This window comes from Ranitomeya imitator, chromosome 2, assembly GCF_032444005.1.
Source record: "Ranitomeya imitator isolate aRanImi1 chromosome 2, aRanImi1.pri, whole genome shotgun sequence".
In the NCBI taxonomy this organism is placed as follows: Eukaryota; Metazoa; Chordata; class Amphibia; order Anura; family Dendrobatidae; genus Ranitomeya; species Ranitomeya imitator.
In genome coordinates this window covers 52612772-52627718 of record NC_091283.1, presented here as the reverse complement: position 1 = coordinate 52627718, position 14947 = coordinate 52612772, and the positions used below count along the sequence as shown (strand labels likewise).

At 37.9% G+C, this 14947-nt stretch overlaps 1 protein-coding gene across 2 annotated transcripts in view; it reads left to right on the top strand.

Annotated features, from left to right (window-relative positions):
* The window catches only part of LOC138661801 (cytochrome P450 2F2-like), a 44199-nt gene extending 29626 nt beyond the window's left edge, over window positions 1-14573 (top strand). Inside the window, exons 5-9 of one of the 2 annotated variants that reach the window (XM_069746729.1) lie at window positions 9974-10068; window positions 10170-10311; window positions 11175-11359; window positions 11460-11601; window positions 12104-14573. In XM_069746729.1, the coding sequence (XP_069602830.1) occupies window positions 9974-10068; window positions 10170-10311; window positions 11175-11359; window positions 11460-11601; window positions 12104-12306 (767 nt within the window). In that variant the 3' untranslated portion in view covers window positions 12307-14573. Of the gene's footprint in view, window positions 1-9891; window positions 10069-10169; window positions 10312-11174; window positions 11360-11459; window positions 11602-12103 lie in introns of both variants that reach the window. The other variant, XM_069746728.1, reaches the window with a different exon arrangement.
* Window positions 14574-14947: the final 374 nt, after the last annotated feature.

Genomic DNA, 14947 nt, shown 5'->3' with positions numbered 1-14947 from the left:
CACACAACACAGAACCCACACACCACAAACACACATAACATACAAAACACACACACACAACACATACAACAAACATACATACACAACATACAGAACACACACACACACACAACAAACACACATAACATACAAAACACAACATAACATACAGAAAACACACAACACATACAACAAACATACATACACAACATACAGAACACACACACACACACACACACACACACAACACAGAACCCACACACCATAAACACACAACATACAAAACACACACACACAACACATACAACAAACATACATACACAACATACAGAACACACACACACACACAAAAAACACACATAACATACAAAACACAACATAACATACAGAAAACACACAACACATACAGCATGTGTTGTATGTGTTCTGTGTGTTGTGTGTGTGTGTGTGTATGTTGTATGTGTTGTGTGTGTTTTGTATGTTATGTGTGTTTGTTGTGTGTGTGTGTGTTCTGTATGTTGTGTATGTATGTTTGTTGTATGTGTTGTGTGTTTTCTGTATGTTATGTTGTGTTTTGTATGTTATGTGTGTTTTTTGTGTGTGTGTGTGTGTTCTGTATGTTGTGTATGTATGTTTGTTGTATGTGTTGTGTGTGTGTGTGTTTTGTATGTTGTGTGTTTGTGGTGTGTGGGTTCTGTGTTGTGTGTGTGTGTGTGTGTGTGTGTGTGTTCTGTATGTTGTGTATGTATGTTTGTTGTATGTGTTGTGTGTTTTCTGTATGTTATGTTGTGTTTTGTATGTTATGTGTGTTTGTTGTGTGTGTGTGTGTGTTCTGTATGTTGTGTATGTATGTTTGTTGTATGTGTTGTGTGTGTGTGTTTTGTATGTTATGTGTGTTTGTGGTGTGTGGGTTCTGTGTTGTGTGTGTGTGTGTGTTCTGTATGTTGTGTATGTATGTTTGTTGTATGTGTTGTGTGTTTTCTGTATGTTATGTGTGTTTGTTGTGTGTGTGTGTTTGCCTGCAGCCATCTCCTTTCTGTAATTCTCCTCTCTCTTTACAGCGCCATAAATCTATAATGGCCAATTCATTTACCCATATTTATATAGAAAAGGTAAAAATCACAACTGAGGAAGAAACCAGTAGTACATGAACAAAAGTAACACCCGGAAAATAAAATACTGTAAACAATAGTAAAACATTATATTCAATAATATTCATATTTTTAACCTTATATGATTTGTTCGCGACAGTTCATAGAAATCAAAAACCATATCATGTTTGGTGCACTATATTAAATGCTTTATGCATATAAACTTACGTTATCTTAACCCAGGGATTCTTGATAATGTAAAAAGAAAGGGGCTTACTAATGCTGCTATGTTGTTTCTAGGGCCCCAAATAAGGTCATTTTTGTGATAAAATGTATTGTTAAACTGAAAATGATCTAACCTAAGCAAATAAATATCGCGAGTCACATATCTAATGAGAAAATTATTATTTAAATGCTTATAACTTTAAACCGCAACGCGGTAAAAATAAACCGTGACACGAGATATATTGGATCCATTTGTGACGAAAATCAATGGTGTATGTCCGTGTTTGAAAGTAGCTATTTGGCTCTATTTTAAGCTATAGATATTACAATAGTCTGAACAGAACCTAAGATGTAACTTCACATGAAACTACTGTGATACATTATAAACTACAAAATAGTTTTGTAGCTTTGTGTAGAAATATATCAGACATAGAATATAAAACTACTAGGGAAAAGGATTCTATTTGTATGTTGTCTCTTACTCATAAAGCTAAAGAGTCATTTAATATGGATATTAGTGACTATAAAAACAAAATAAGTCATCCTGTGCACATACACACCGCCTTTATAAGCTTCCAAAAGTAAACCCCAATGTATAATTAATATGATATTCTGCCATCTAGTGACCGTGATAGGTAATTGGTTATGCTACACATTTCTCAAAATGCCATACACTTCAGAATATATTTGCAATTCACTACGCATGTAACACATATTTCTTCGCCCCAACTCCTGCCTGTTATGCATATAGACCAAATTTGTGCCTAAAATAGCACAAATAGTTAATATTGGTGTATTTTCATACACGTATCAAAACTCTGGGTTTCTATCAATAATTTCTCCTGTCATGAAGCCCCAAAAATATGAAATAACTGTATAATTTTTAATTCAGCAAAAAACTGTAATAATATATGCTGATGTGTTCGAGCTAAAAGTTATGCGTTTGTTTCTTACGGTTTTGGGTTAACCAAGAAGATTTTTTATGCATAATTTCATAGTAAAGTAGGCCTATAGAAATCATTAGTCATTCAATATAAAATGGTTATTTTCTGAATTCGACATTATAACCCCCAATTTCCAATGTCTCTGGTGTGTCCCGCATGTCTTGTAGAGATACAGCTGTGCCTGTCTGCCAGAGATTTTTACACAAAAACAAGAAAAAGCAGCGGCATATAAAATGCGAATTACAGTGTCAAATAATGGTGCATAACACAAAATATATACAGTATATATATATATATATATAATATCCCCGTGAGAATGTGTTAGAAAACTCATATAAAATGAGTGTTATAAATATCATATAAAAGTTGTGAAATTAATATGTGCTAAAATAATGTAGAATTAAAGAATGCTGGAATAATATATGGGACTGTGTCACACCCTTTTGAGATAACAAAAATACTAGGGCTAGATAGATGGCACTCCCGGGATTATCAAAAAGCTAATATAATATAAACCAAAGATATAAAAAGAATGCTGAATTTTTACTAAACAGGAGGCTGCAGAATAGAAATGTTACAGCATGGAATAATAATGCTGAATTTATTTTCAAAGGATATTAGTAAGGCCGCGAACCAATAAATGATTTTACAATATTGTGTTATAAATCCCTTATAAATGAGAATGTGTTATAAATATCATATAAAAGTTGTGAAATTAATATGTGATAAAATAATATAGAATTAAAGAACGCTGGAATAATATCTGCGGATGCGACAGCGCTAAAAGTTATACATTTGTTTCTTACGTGTTTTGGTGCAGCCAAGAAGATTTTTTATGCAGATTTTATATAAAATGCGAATTACAGTGTCAAATAATGATGCAGAGCACAAAATATATATATAATATTCCCGTGAGAATGTGAAGATTTTTTATGCATATTTTATATAAAATGCCAATTACAGTGTCAAATAATTGCGCAAAACACAAAATATATATATATAATATTCCCGTGAGAATGTGTTAGAAAACTCATATAAAATGAGTGTTATAAATATCATATAAAAGTTGTGAAATTAATATGTGCTAAAATAATGTAGAATTAAAGAACGCTGGAATAATATCTGTGGATGCGGTAGATCTAAAAGTTATACATTTGTTTCTTACGTGTTTTGGTGTAGCCAAGAAGATTTTTTTATGCAGATTTTATATAAAATGCGGGCGAATACAAAAAAGGCTTCTTTATTTCCAAATAACATGCTGCAGATACACTATCATCATGACCTGTGTGACTTGTGGCTGTCAAATAAAATACAATGCTCTGATAACTGCAGTAAACTCATTTCCGCTACCTTAGTAAATATTGCAAGTTGCTCTCTGTGTACGTTCTACACCGGTTTATTGGGTCAACAGAACCTCTGTTAGTATATCTCCCCCACAGAAACTCTGGCTGTCTAGTGACCAGCATGTCCTGTAGAGACACAGCTGTGCTTGTCTGTCAGTTTCACACTTATATTAATGAAATGTCTTTGTAAGCCACGTTGTCCTGTAGAGACACAACTGTGATTATTATATAAACGGCATGGTGTGTTATAAAATACAGTATATAAAAATGAGAATACCTTACACATTACAGTCTGCAGCCAGAAACACTGGTTTTAAAATACACTGCATAGAAATGTGGCCGTAATAGGTAATTAGTTATGCCACACATTTCTCAAAATGACATACACTGTAGAATATATCTGCAATTCACTACACTTGTAACACATATTTCATCGCCCCAACTCCTGACTGCTATACATATAGGACAAATTTACGCCTAAAATAGCACAAATAGTTAATATTGGTGTATTTTCATACACTTATCAAAACTTTGCGTTTCTACATAATTTTCTATTTATATGGCCTAATTAGCAATACTATTCAGTTGCATTCTGAGATATATATATATATTAATGTACACTCTGCACGCCATCATGCCTGAACAAAACAGAAATGTAGATTTTTTGCGAATTTATTAAAAAGAAAACTGAAATATCACACGGTCATAAGTATTCAGACCCTTTGCACAGTATTGAGTGCAGTATTACACTCAGTCATTCCGCCTGTTACTGTATACATTGGTTATGCCACACATTTCTCAAAATGACATACACTGTAGAATATATCTGCAATTCACTACGCTTGTAACACATATTTCATCGCCCCAACTCCTGACTGCTATACATATAGGACAAATTTACGCCTAAAATAGCACAAATAGTTAATATTGGTGTATTTTCATACACTTATCAAAACTTTGGGTTTCTACATAATTTTCTATTTATATGGCCTAAAAACAGTAATACATGTGCAGAAGTAACTTAAAATGTGTTCCCAGAATCAAATTACCAATATCAAACATGGTGTGTTATAAATGCATGAATAAAACTGATAGAAATGCACAAAGAGTGCAGAAGTGTTATTTCTATAAAGATATATTGCCCGGTTTCTTATGTATGTCCAGTTATTTTCAACAAAACAAGGATAGAGTCAAATTATAGACAGCACAGGCAACGTGCATAAAGATAATAACATAAGTCCTAAATGTCTATTTCATGTTAAAATTCGAGCTGTTGTTTTATTGTGAGAAATAAATCTTTTTCTATTTTTACAATATCGTGTCTTTGGTTTTTTTATTCGTATAAAACATACCGCTTCTTACTTGCTTGTGTTGTAACATTGGGTCATATTATATATATATATATATATATCAATTGCCAAATACCGACTCTGATAAAAATCATACCGACTCTGATAAAAATCATGAGATCGCTGAAATTGTCAGCCATATAAACCAGAGATATAAAAAGAATGCTGAATTTTTACTAAACAGGCTGCTGCAGAATAAAAATGTCACAGCATGGAATAATAATGCTGAATTTATTTTCAAAGGATCCGTAATACCAGGGTCTAACTTACTGGATTTGGTACGTAGTACAACGCAGAGCCATGCTCTGAACAGTAGAAATTTACCACCGGGTTGGGATTCATTTATGCAGGCTATGGCCGAACTAAATATGCCGTCTACAGTTGTGGGTAACACCGCTACTAGGAAGCTTTTAGATGAATTAAAAATTACCAACAGTGAGACACGCTCTGTATCTACACCGCTGAAGTTAGCGGCGGTTCCCCGTACAATTCAATCTTTACATTCCCCGTCATTAGGTACCACACGTGGAACTCTGCTACCTAAAAAAGGTCTCTACCGATGCTGCAAACCATGTGGCTCACGATGTAAAGAATGTACTGGCTAAAATGCTGTACTCGCCTTGTAACTCTATATTAATTATTTTGTAAGAAGTGTAATTGTTCATTGTACTATTTTAATGTTTTTACTTTTTATATTCTGTAAGAATTTTTTATAGTGTTGAAATGTCTTTGAGATGCTGTTTTATCGTGAGAAATAAATCTTTTAAATTTTTTTTTTTTTTTTTTACAATATCGTGTCTTTGGTTTTTATTCGTATAAAACACGCCGCTTCTTACTTGTGTTGTAACATTGGGTCATATTATAACTTGTGTTGTGACATTGGTGCATATCTCTTCTGTGTATATAAGGCAGCCACAAGGATAAAACCTGCTACAATGTGAATAAACACAACTTGCAATGGCCTCAGTAGATAACAAAAAACTTTGCAGATGCCATCTTCAGGACACAAAAAAGAGAAAGCAAATATCAATCCAGGTACAATACAAGTACAAATGTGTTATAAAACAAAGTTCTGCTTCACAAAGATCACCAAACAGCATGAGTTTGTACAAAAATATCTGACCCTCCGATAACACAGCTGTTTTCTGAGAAAGCTAATACAAAAAACAAATAACCTCAGATGTCATCTTCAGGACACAATAACTTTTCTGTTTGTGAGAATAAACATTTATGGGGTACGCAAATACAACAACAATTGCTTGACCTAGGTGCTATAAACCTCTGAGCCACAGTTAACCTAATTTAGGTAATGTTCACCATTTAGTTAGTGTTCACCATTTACAAAAACAAATAGATAGCTTTAAGTTCTCCACTATATGAATACACTGCAAATACCCACAGCAGATTCTCTGTTTGTGAAAAATAAACATTTAGTTAATGTTCACCATAGTGTTCAGTAGAGACACATATAAACAGCTTTAAGTTCTCCACTATATGAATACACTGTGAATAAAACAAAAGCTTACAGAATCAAACTCGGGGATACGTATAAAATCTATTATAAAACAAATGAGAAAGGTGTTATAAACCACGTGTAAAATAAATACACGACTAGGCTATAATTATAAACATGTGTTATTCCACAAAATACGGGAATAATATCAAAACTACAACAAATTAAACTATATTAAACTATATCAAAAGGGGAAATCAAACAAGGAGGGACAGCTGGATACCAGCCGTCAGACAAGGGGAGGGGAGGGGTTAGACACTTTGATACACTTTGATAGGGGCGGGGCACCTGTCAGATTGAGTTTGACGGATCATGGCTATTATACACTACTGTGGGGGATGAACTGGCGATAGTAATTTATGAACCCCATAAAGCGCTGCACCGCTTTAAGAGAATGGGGTTCTTGCCAGTCCATCACAGCCTGTAGTTTGGCAGGACCCATAGCCAATCCCAGGGCCGAGATGATATAGCCCAGGAAAGGTAAAGACTCCTGCTCAAACACACACTTCTCCAACTTTGCATAAAAGGAATTCGCCCGTAAGAGTTCAAAGACTCTGCCAACATCTCTCCGGTGGGAGTCAATATCTGGAGAGAAGATGAGAATATCATCCAGATAGACTACGACCGAGGTGGAAAGCATATCCCGAAAGATATCATTGACAAAGTCCTGAAAAACGGCTGGGGCATTACAGAGCCCGAAGGGCATCACCAGATACTCATAGTGCCCATCCCTGGTATTAAAAAGCCGTTTTCCATTCGTCCCCCTCATGGATGCGAATCAGGTTGTAGGCACCCCGCAGATCTAGTTTGGTGAATACCTTTGCTCCCCTTAGCCTGTCAAAGAGCTCAGAAATCAGAGGCAACGGGTACTTATTTTTAATGGTGATAGCATTAAGACCCCTGTAATCGATGCAAGGATGTAATTCCCCATTCTTCTTCTGTACAAAGAAGAATCCCGCCCCTGCAGGAGACACTGACTTCCTAATGAACCCTCTTGCCAAATTCTCCTGGATTATTGAGACATAGCCTCTGTCTCAGGGAGAGAGAGGGGATATACCCTTCCCCGAGGAGGTTCAGCTCCAGGCAAGAGATCAATAGGACAGTCGTAGGGGCAATAAGGCGGTAGAGTCTCTGCAGCCTTCTTAGAGAATACGTCTGCATAGCACCAATAGCACTTGGGAAGAGAAGAAAGGTCTGCGGGTACCTTGGAAGTAGAAACCTGTACACACTCACTCACACACCTGCCCATACAAGACTTACTCCAACCCAATATTCTCCCTGAGGACCACTCAATATGTGGGGAGTGGAAACGGAGCCAGGGTATTCCCAGTAAAATCTCATCCATTCCCTCGGGAAGGACAAGAAGGGAAATAATCTCCTGGTGGGAAGGGGACATGGACAACGAGAATGGAACAGTCTGGTATGTGATTTGCAGTGGAAGTGTCGCCCCATTCACAACTCTAACTATTACAGGTTTGGCGAGCATTACTAGTGGTATAGCGTGGCGCAGAGCAAAAGCAGAGGACATGAAATTTCCCTCTGCTCCTGAATCCACACAAAGCTCGACTGTTAGAGTGGAGGAGCCTAACAGGATTGTCCCTTTAAAGGACAGTTTGGATGAAAATGCAGCTGTGTCTAGTGAACCTCCCCCAATGGTTACTAGACGCGATCGAATCCCGACCGCCGTGGACATTTATTGGCGTAATGTCCTAGTTGGTGACAATTTTTGCAAACCACGGGTACTCGAGCGGCCTGAGACTTAGGTCCCGCTCGAGAAACCTCCATGGCCTCATGGGAGTCGGACGTCAAAACAGGAGACTCAAGAGGTATGGCGAAGGTGGGAGCCAGCCGAAATCTCTAACTACACTGGGTCCGCTCTAACCTCCGCTCGAGAAAACGGAGGTCGATGTGGGTAGATACTGAAATAAGCTCCTCCAGTGTGGCGGGTATCTCCCTGGTGGCCAAAGCGTCCTTCAAGTGGTCTGCCAGTCCTTTCCAGAACACCGGAATAAGAACTTTGTCTGGCCACTTTAACTCTGAAGCTAGAGTCCGGAACTGGATGGCAAACTGGCTGACCACGGACAAACCCTGAGTAATAGTCAACAACTGGAGCACGGTATCGTGGGTAACACGAGGTCCTAAAAAGACCTGCTTCAGAGCGTCCAGGAAGAGAGGAGCACACTGTACCACAGGATCCTCACGCTCCCAAAGCTGCCTTGCCCACTCCAACGCCCTGCCCGACAAGAGAGATTAAATAAATCCCACTTTCGCCCGTTCCGTAGGGAAACGTGACGCCAGGAGCTCAAGGTGTATGGAGCACTGGCTCACGAATCCGCGACATTGTTTACTGTCACCAGCAAACTTGTCAGAAAGCGGGAGACGGGATAAAGTCGGAGCAGGGGTGGCAGCGGACAAACTGGCTGCGGCTACACTTGCAGCCTGAACAGCGACAGCAGTGACATCCACAGCTGAGGTTGAACGTTAGAGCCGCCAACCTTCCCTCCAGCTGCTGGATGTACCGCTGTAAACGCTGATCGTCCGCCATTTACTAGCCAGACCCTGGCGCTAGTGTTCTGTTAAGACTGGCGGAACGCTCACGTGGCCGCGACGTCATCGAAGGTCCTTCACTCACTGCATTCTTAGGAACGGTGGCAGACGCTTGCAGCGGTGAGAGCCAGGGTCCTTCGGAGGGGTGAGTATATCCATATTTTTTATTTTTATTCTTTATTTTTTACATGAATATGGATCCCAGGGCCTGAAGGAGAGTCTCCTCTCCTCCACACCCTGGGAACCACACGCCGTATAAGATGACTGGGCACGCCGTATAAGATGACTGGGCGTATAAGATGACACCTGTCTTATACGGCGGGTATATCCCAAATTCCATATTTTATATGGAAAAGTTGGGGGTCGTCTTATACGCCCAGTCGTCTTATACACCAGAAAATACGGTAGTTGAATCCTTCTAAGCTCAATTTAGGAACAGGAGGTCAATTTTCTCTGCACAAGTCATGAGTCATTGCAAAAGCCTAAAGCAGAGGGGAAGAATGGAGCAGCTGGGTCAGGATTTGAAGAGATGATGAGTCATGTAGGAACAAGAGACTTCCTGTTTCTACATAGAGCACAGAAAAGAGAAGAATTAACTAGTAGAAAGAAAAAAGGAACCATTGTAAGTACACAGTGCTATATAATATGATGAATGCAATATACTAAGATAAAAACATTTATGGGAGGAGGAGTGCTTCTTTAAATATTGGAATGATGTTCTCTTCCTTTTAGCAATTACAGTCTCCTGTGTAAACTTATAAATTTGCTCCTCACTGTAGAAGAGGGACCAAATATGTTAACTATTGAGCATACAGAAATTCCTATGGGAGCCTTACATGGGGGTAGATATGACTGTTTTTTTTAATTTAATCTAATTGAATCATTTTTCTTTTATTTCAGCTATACAACATTTACCCAAATGTCTTAAAGTATATACCTGGACCACATCATAAAATTAAAGAAAACTTTTCTTTCATGGCAGACTATGTCAGGAAGAAAATGGAGATCAATATGAAAACGTTTGACATTAATAACCCAAGGGATTTTATTGACTGTTTCTTGACCAAAATTGAGAAGGTAACCCCCTCCCATACACAAATGGCCATCAGTTGTCACATATATATATTAAGAAGAACTTTCTATCATTGTATACACTATTTTCTCTTGTCTGCACATAGGAAGGGAAGACTAAAGCAGATATCTACAATACTGATACTTTGGTGATGAACACTATGATCATGTTCTTTGGTGGGACAGAAACAGTAAGCGCTACCACCAGATTTACATTTTTGCTTCTTTTGAAATACCCCAGTATAACAGGTATGTAACTAGTATCAGACACATCTTTAAATGCCTTATGAGAACTTAAATGAAAGCTATCATCAGAAATTGACCTATCGTTTAAATCAGTTTTTTTTTTATTTTGTTCAATATCCTTTATCATTGCAATTTTCACACCTCTAACTTCTTCTTTCACACTCTAACTTCTTGTTGCTTCAAGAAACAACACATGAACATAGCCACAATATTCTGATCTAAACCCTATCTCTTTTGTATTAAAATGTCTAATGTGCATGGGAAAAAGTCATTGTGAAGGGAGGAGCAGCAGGGTCAGACATCAGATGAGCAGAAAATACAATGCTCTCCAGCTCTTGTAGATTTACTGTGAAGATCTTTGGCATAAAAAGGGAAAGCCTTTGCTTAACTTGAAATGCAGACAATCAAACGTAGGCATCCAGCTGTTTGGAGATAAAATTTACCAATTTATTAGTACAGCTTATATCATTCTAGTCACATTAAAAATTTTTGTACCAAGGCATTAAAATGACGCGTTTCAGGCATAAAACTGTCATTCATCATGGTAGTAATATGACATCAGTTGCTTTTAGCGGTGTTACTTGTCATTATAATACTGCCTGTGATGATCTGCAACCTTCTAATTAACTGTTCCTGAAAGGGCAGGGTGTTCGAGTGTAAAAAATCCCAAGTGCCCTGAAATTGCAAAATTACAACTTTAAAAAAAATAAATAATGATAGTAATATGAAACAAAAAACATTCTCAAAATTTTATTAAAAATACATCTAACACAAAAATCTGATTTAAACTTTAGGTATTTTTTGATAACCGGTCCCCTTTAAGCAGCATTTAAAAATATATATATAATTTTTTTTGTTTTCCTCAGAGAAAGTCTACAATGAGATAGACAACGTAATTGGCCAACGTCCACCAAATTTTGAGGACAGATTCAAAATGCCGTACACAGACGCTTTTATACATGAAGTTCAGAGATTTGCTGATGTGACACCATTGGGTCTTCCCCATGAATTGACCATGGATACTGAGATCCGCAATTATAAATTCAAGAAGGTAAGTATCAATTTGGACTAAAGCAAATATTAAAAATGAAAAATAAAAGCATTAAAAAAAGGTTTACTGATCAATTTTCTAATTATTTATCAAATCACAGGGAACAGTTTTCACTTCAGTTCTTACAGGTGTGCACAATGACGAGACACAGTTCAAGAACCCTGAACATTTTGACCCAAAAAACTTTTTGGATGAAAATGGGAAACTAATGAAGAACGAGTCCTTGATGCCATTTTCTGCAGGTGAGGGTGACATGAAACTACTTTCTGACACTAATATTTTAGTAAAAAATTGGATTTTGGACCAAACAGGATATCGAATTCTGGAGATATTCCACTTGGAAGTGTATAACTTAAATGACAGCTGGGTGTTACCAGCCATGTAACATTTGGCTACTCCAAGTCAACAGAGCAGCTTTTCCTCTCCTGGGCTGCTTTGTTTCATGAGTTGTGACTGACCGCGTCATGCTGATTGCCAGCCGGCTCTCCGCAGTTATGTAGTGGGGAGAGGCTGTCAATCAGCATGACTTCGGCAGTATGCCTCATCAAAAAAGCAGAGCAAAAGAGAATCCACGGCAGTCACAACAAGCAGGTAGGTAGCAAATACCTGCCTGTTAGTTCTTAGGCACATAGTAAAAAAATAAAAAATCCTGAATCAACCCTTTAAAATGAATGTGTATGTAATATAAAGCCGAATATATCACCGATTCTAGATGTTTTTAAATTCATTGATTTTTCTTTCCAGGTAGAAGAATTTGCCCAGGCATGACCTTGGCGAAGATTGAGCTTTTTATTTTTATCACCACACTTCTGCAGAACTTCACAATCAAGTCACCAGTGCCCCCCGAAAAAATCTCAGTTGCTCCGGTGGGATGTGGGATTGGGCATATTCCTCCCACATTTGAGATATGTCTTATACCCCGAACATGTTCTCAAGAAGAACAATAATATGATAAGTTGTAAGAACCTAAGAGATTAGGAGATTAGTGAAGTGTTCATGAGTGCAGGAAGCAATTTGATTATAGGGAAGAAAGATAACATTCCATGTATTACTCATTTGTATCATTAGCTTATGGAATAAATAACAATTTACAGAATGGAAATGAGCTGCATTACCAGGTACAGCACTTGAGAAGAGCATTGCTATTAAAAAATAAATAAATCAATAAATAAATACAAAATGTTATTTTGAGGGTCTTTAAAACCACTTTAATATGCAAATTGCCTCTTCAGAGAGAAAAAGGACTTGAACTCTTTAGCGTCACCTGTTGGAAGCAGGGATCCTAAGAGTCACAATCAACCCTTTAATGAGTCTTGCAATATGACCTAGGATAAAAGCCAAATCAGAATCTCAATTCGCAAATATGGTGTTTCAGACTATTGGCCCTCGTCAGTGCAAAGTATGAGAACTGAATTGGCTAGGTGAGAGGCTCTGGACTGGGGTCTAAGGGTAATGTTTCTCCTTATGGAGAGTGACATAAAATCTCTGGCATGTCAAGGCTAAGGAGGCTTATTCTCTGTGAAATGCTCCTCTTGGAAATATAATATGCAAATTACCTCTTCATCGAGAAAGAGAACTTGAACTCTATAGCGCCACCTGTTGGAAGGAGCGATCCTACAAATCACAATCAACCCTTTAACAAGTCTTGCAATATGACCTTGGATAAAATCCGAATCAGACTCTAAATTTGCGAAACAGTGTTTTGGGTTATTGGCCCTCATCAGTGCAGTGTATGTCACTGTCCATAAGAAGAAATGTTGTCCCTTAGACCTCAGTCCAGAGCCTCTCACCTAGCCAAATTAGCTCTCATACTTTGCACTGATAATGGCCAATAGCCCGAAACACCGTGTCTGCAAATTGAGATTCTGATTAGGCTTTTATCCTAAGTCATATTGCAAGACTCGGTTAAGGGATGACTGTGACTTGTAGAATCACTGCTTCCAACAGGTGGCGCTATAGAATTCAAGTCCCCTTTCTCTCTAATGAGGCAATTTGCATATTGAATTTTCCTAAGGAGCATTGCATGGCGAATAAGCCTCATTATCTTGACATGCCAGAGCTGGTATGTCACTCTCCATAAGGAGAAACGTTACCCCTAAAACCACTTTAGGAATTTAGTGACATTTGGGAAAAACTGAGGATCTCTTCCATCCAAAGAACATAATGTAAAGATATTCCTTTCAAAAAAAGCAGCTGACCGGCACTGCTGCAAGTATTTACCACTGGAGCATGCAATGGTGGTTAAAAGAGAATGTCAGATGTGATGGTGCTCAATTGTGCAGCTGTACAATCTTCAAAAATGATGAGAAGAAAAATAAGTGGCACTCACCACTGGTGCATTAATTTGTGCTTTTTAATTCCAAGATTATATGGGAATACAGTGTGAAGACACAGACTGGGACAAAAAAGTAGCCCTGCCACACTAATACCACTAGCCCCGAACTATACAGTCCCCCATTCAATGAATTTTGCTTTGCTTAGTCATGCTCTTTAACATTCTCTTAGAGGAGTTACTTGAAGAGCCACATGTACATGGTGCAACAGTGGCATGATCGACTACAGATCCATTTACATGGTCTTCCTCAGAGCTCTGGTTCTCAGGATCTTGGGGGTCCCAGAGGTTGGATTCCCAGCGATTGAAAAGTTACCCACTATCCAGAGAAACGGGGATAACTTCCAAACTTGTGATAACCCTTTTTAAACAGGTTTTCCAAGATTGTGTTTTATTTGCATATAGGGATATAGAAAATAATAAATCAATAATGGGGAAATTACACCCAGTATATAGGGTGGGAGAAGCAATTCTGTGCAAGGTATATATATATATATATATATATAGTAGCATGGCTACAGGGTGTGTAGTCGACGGGAGGTATGTGCCACATAAGTGCCTTGTTGCTGTAATGTAGCCCGGAGTATTTCTTTGTTGTACATAACCATGTATATATATATGTGTTTCAGGACCTGTGGTGATGTCAGACCACATGGCTAATCATGTGATGGGTTACTGGGTGTGGTTAGCTTTATATAAGACAGGCTAATGCTTAACACAGCAGATATGTGTGGAGGTAAAAACCCTCCTGAGTGTGTGAAGGCTCCAGAACTGAGCCTGATGGACTGGACACTTTGTTTTCTTTTCCTGAGCTAAAGGCTATTTGTTTGCTGTTATTTTGCCATGTGGTTTATGAAGTAATAAACTCTGTGAACTTTTAAAGGAATGTGCCTCCTGAGTGTCAGCCGTCACACCTGAGTGAGTGAAATCCCTACAATATATATATATATATAATGTGCAGCCACTGAGAATCACACACAGTATACAGGACATGAGAAGTGGTACTGTGCAGTGTATATATACAGAATAATATAGACACTGAGGAATACAACCTGTATACAGGACAGGAGAAATGGTACTGTTCAGTGTATATATACAGGACAGGAGAAGTGGTACTGTGCAGTATATAAATACAGAATAATAAGAGGCTGTAACTGCAGTATGTACATAGGAGGCTATGGTATATACAGCTGTGTGAAAAAGTGTTTGCCCCCTTCGCCAAACTTAAATGTTGTTCAGATCACCAAAAAAGTTTC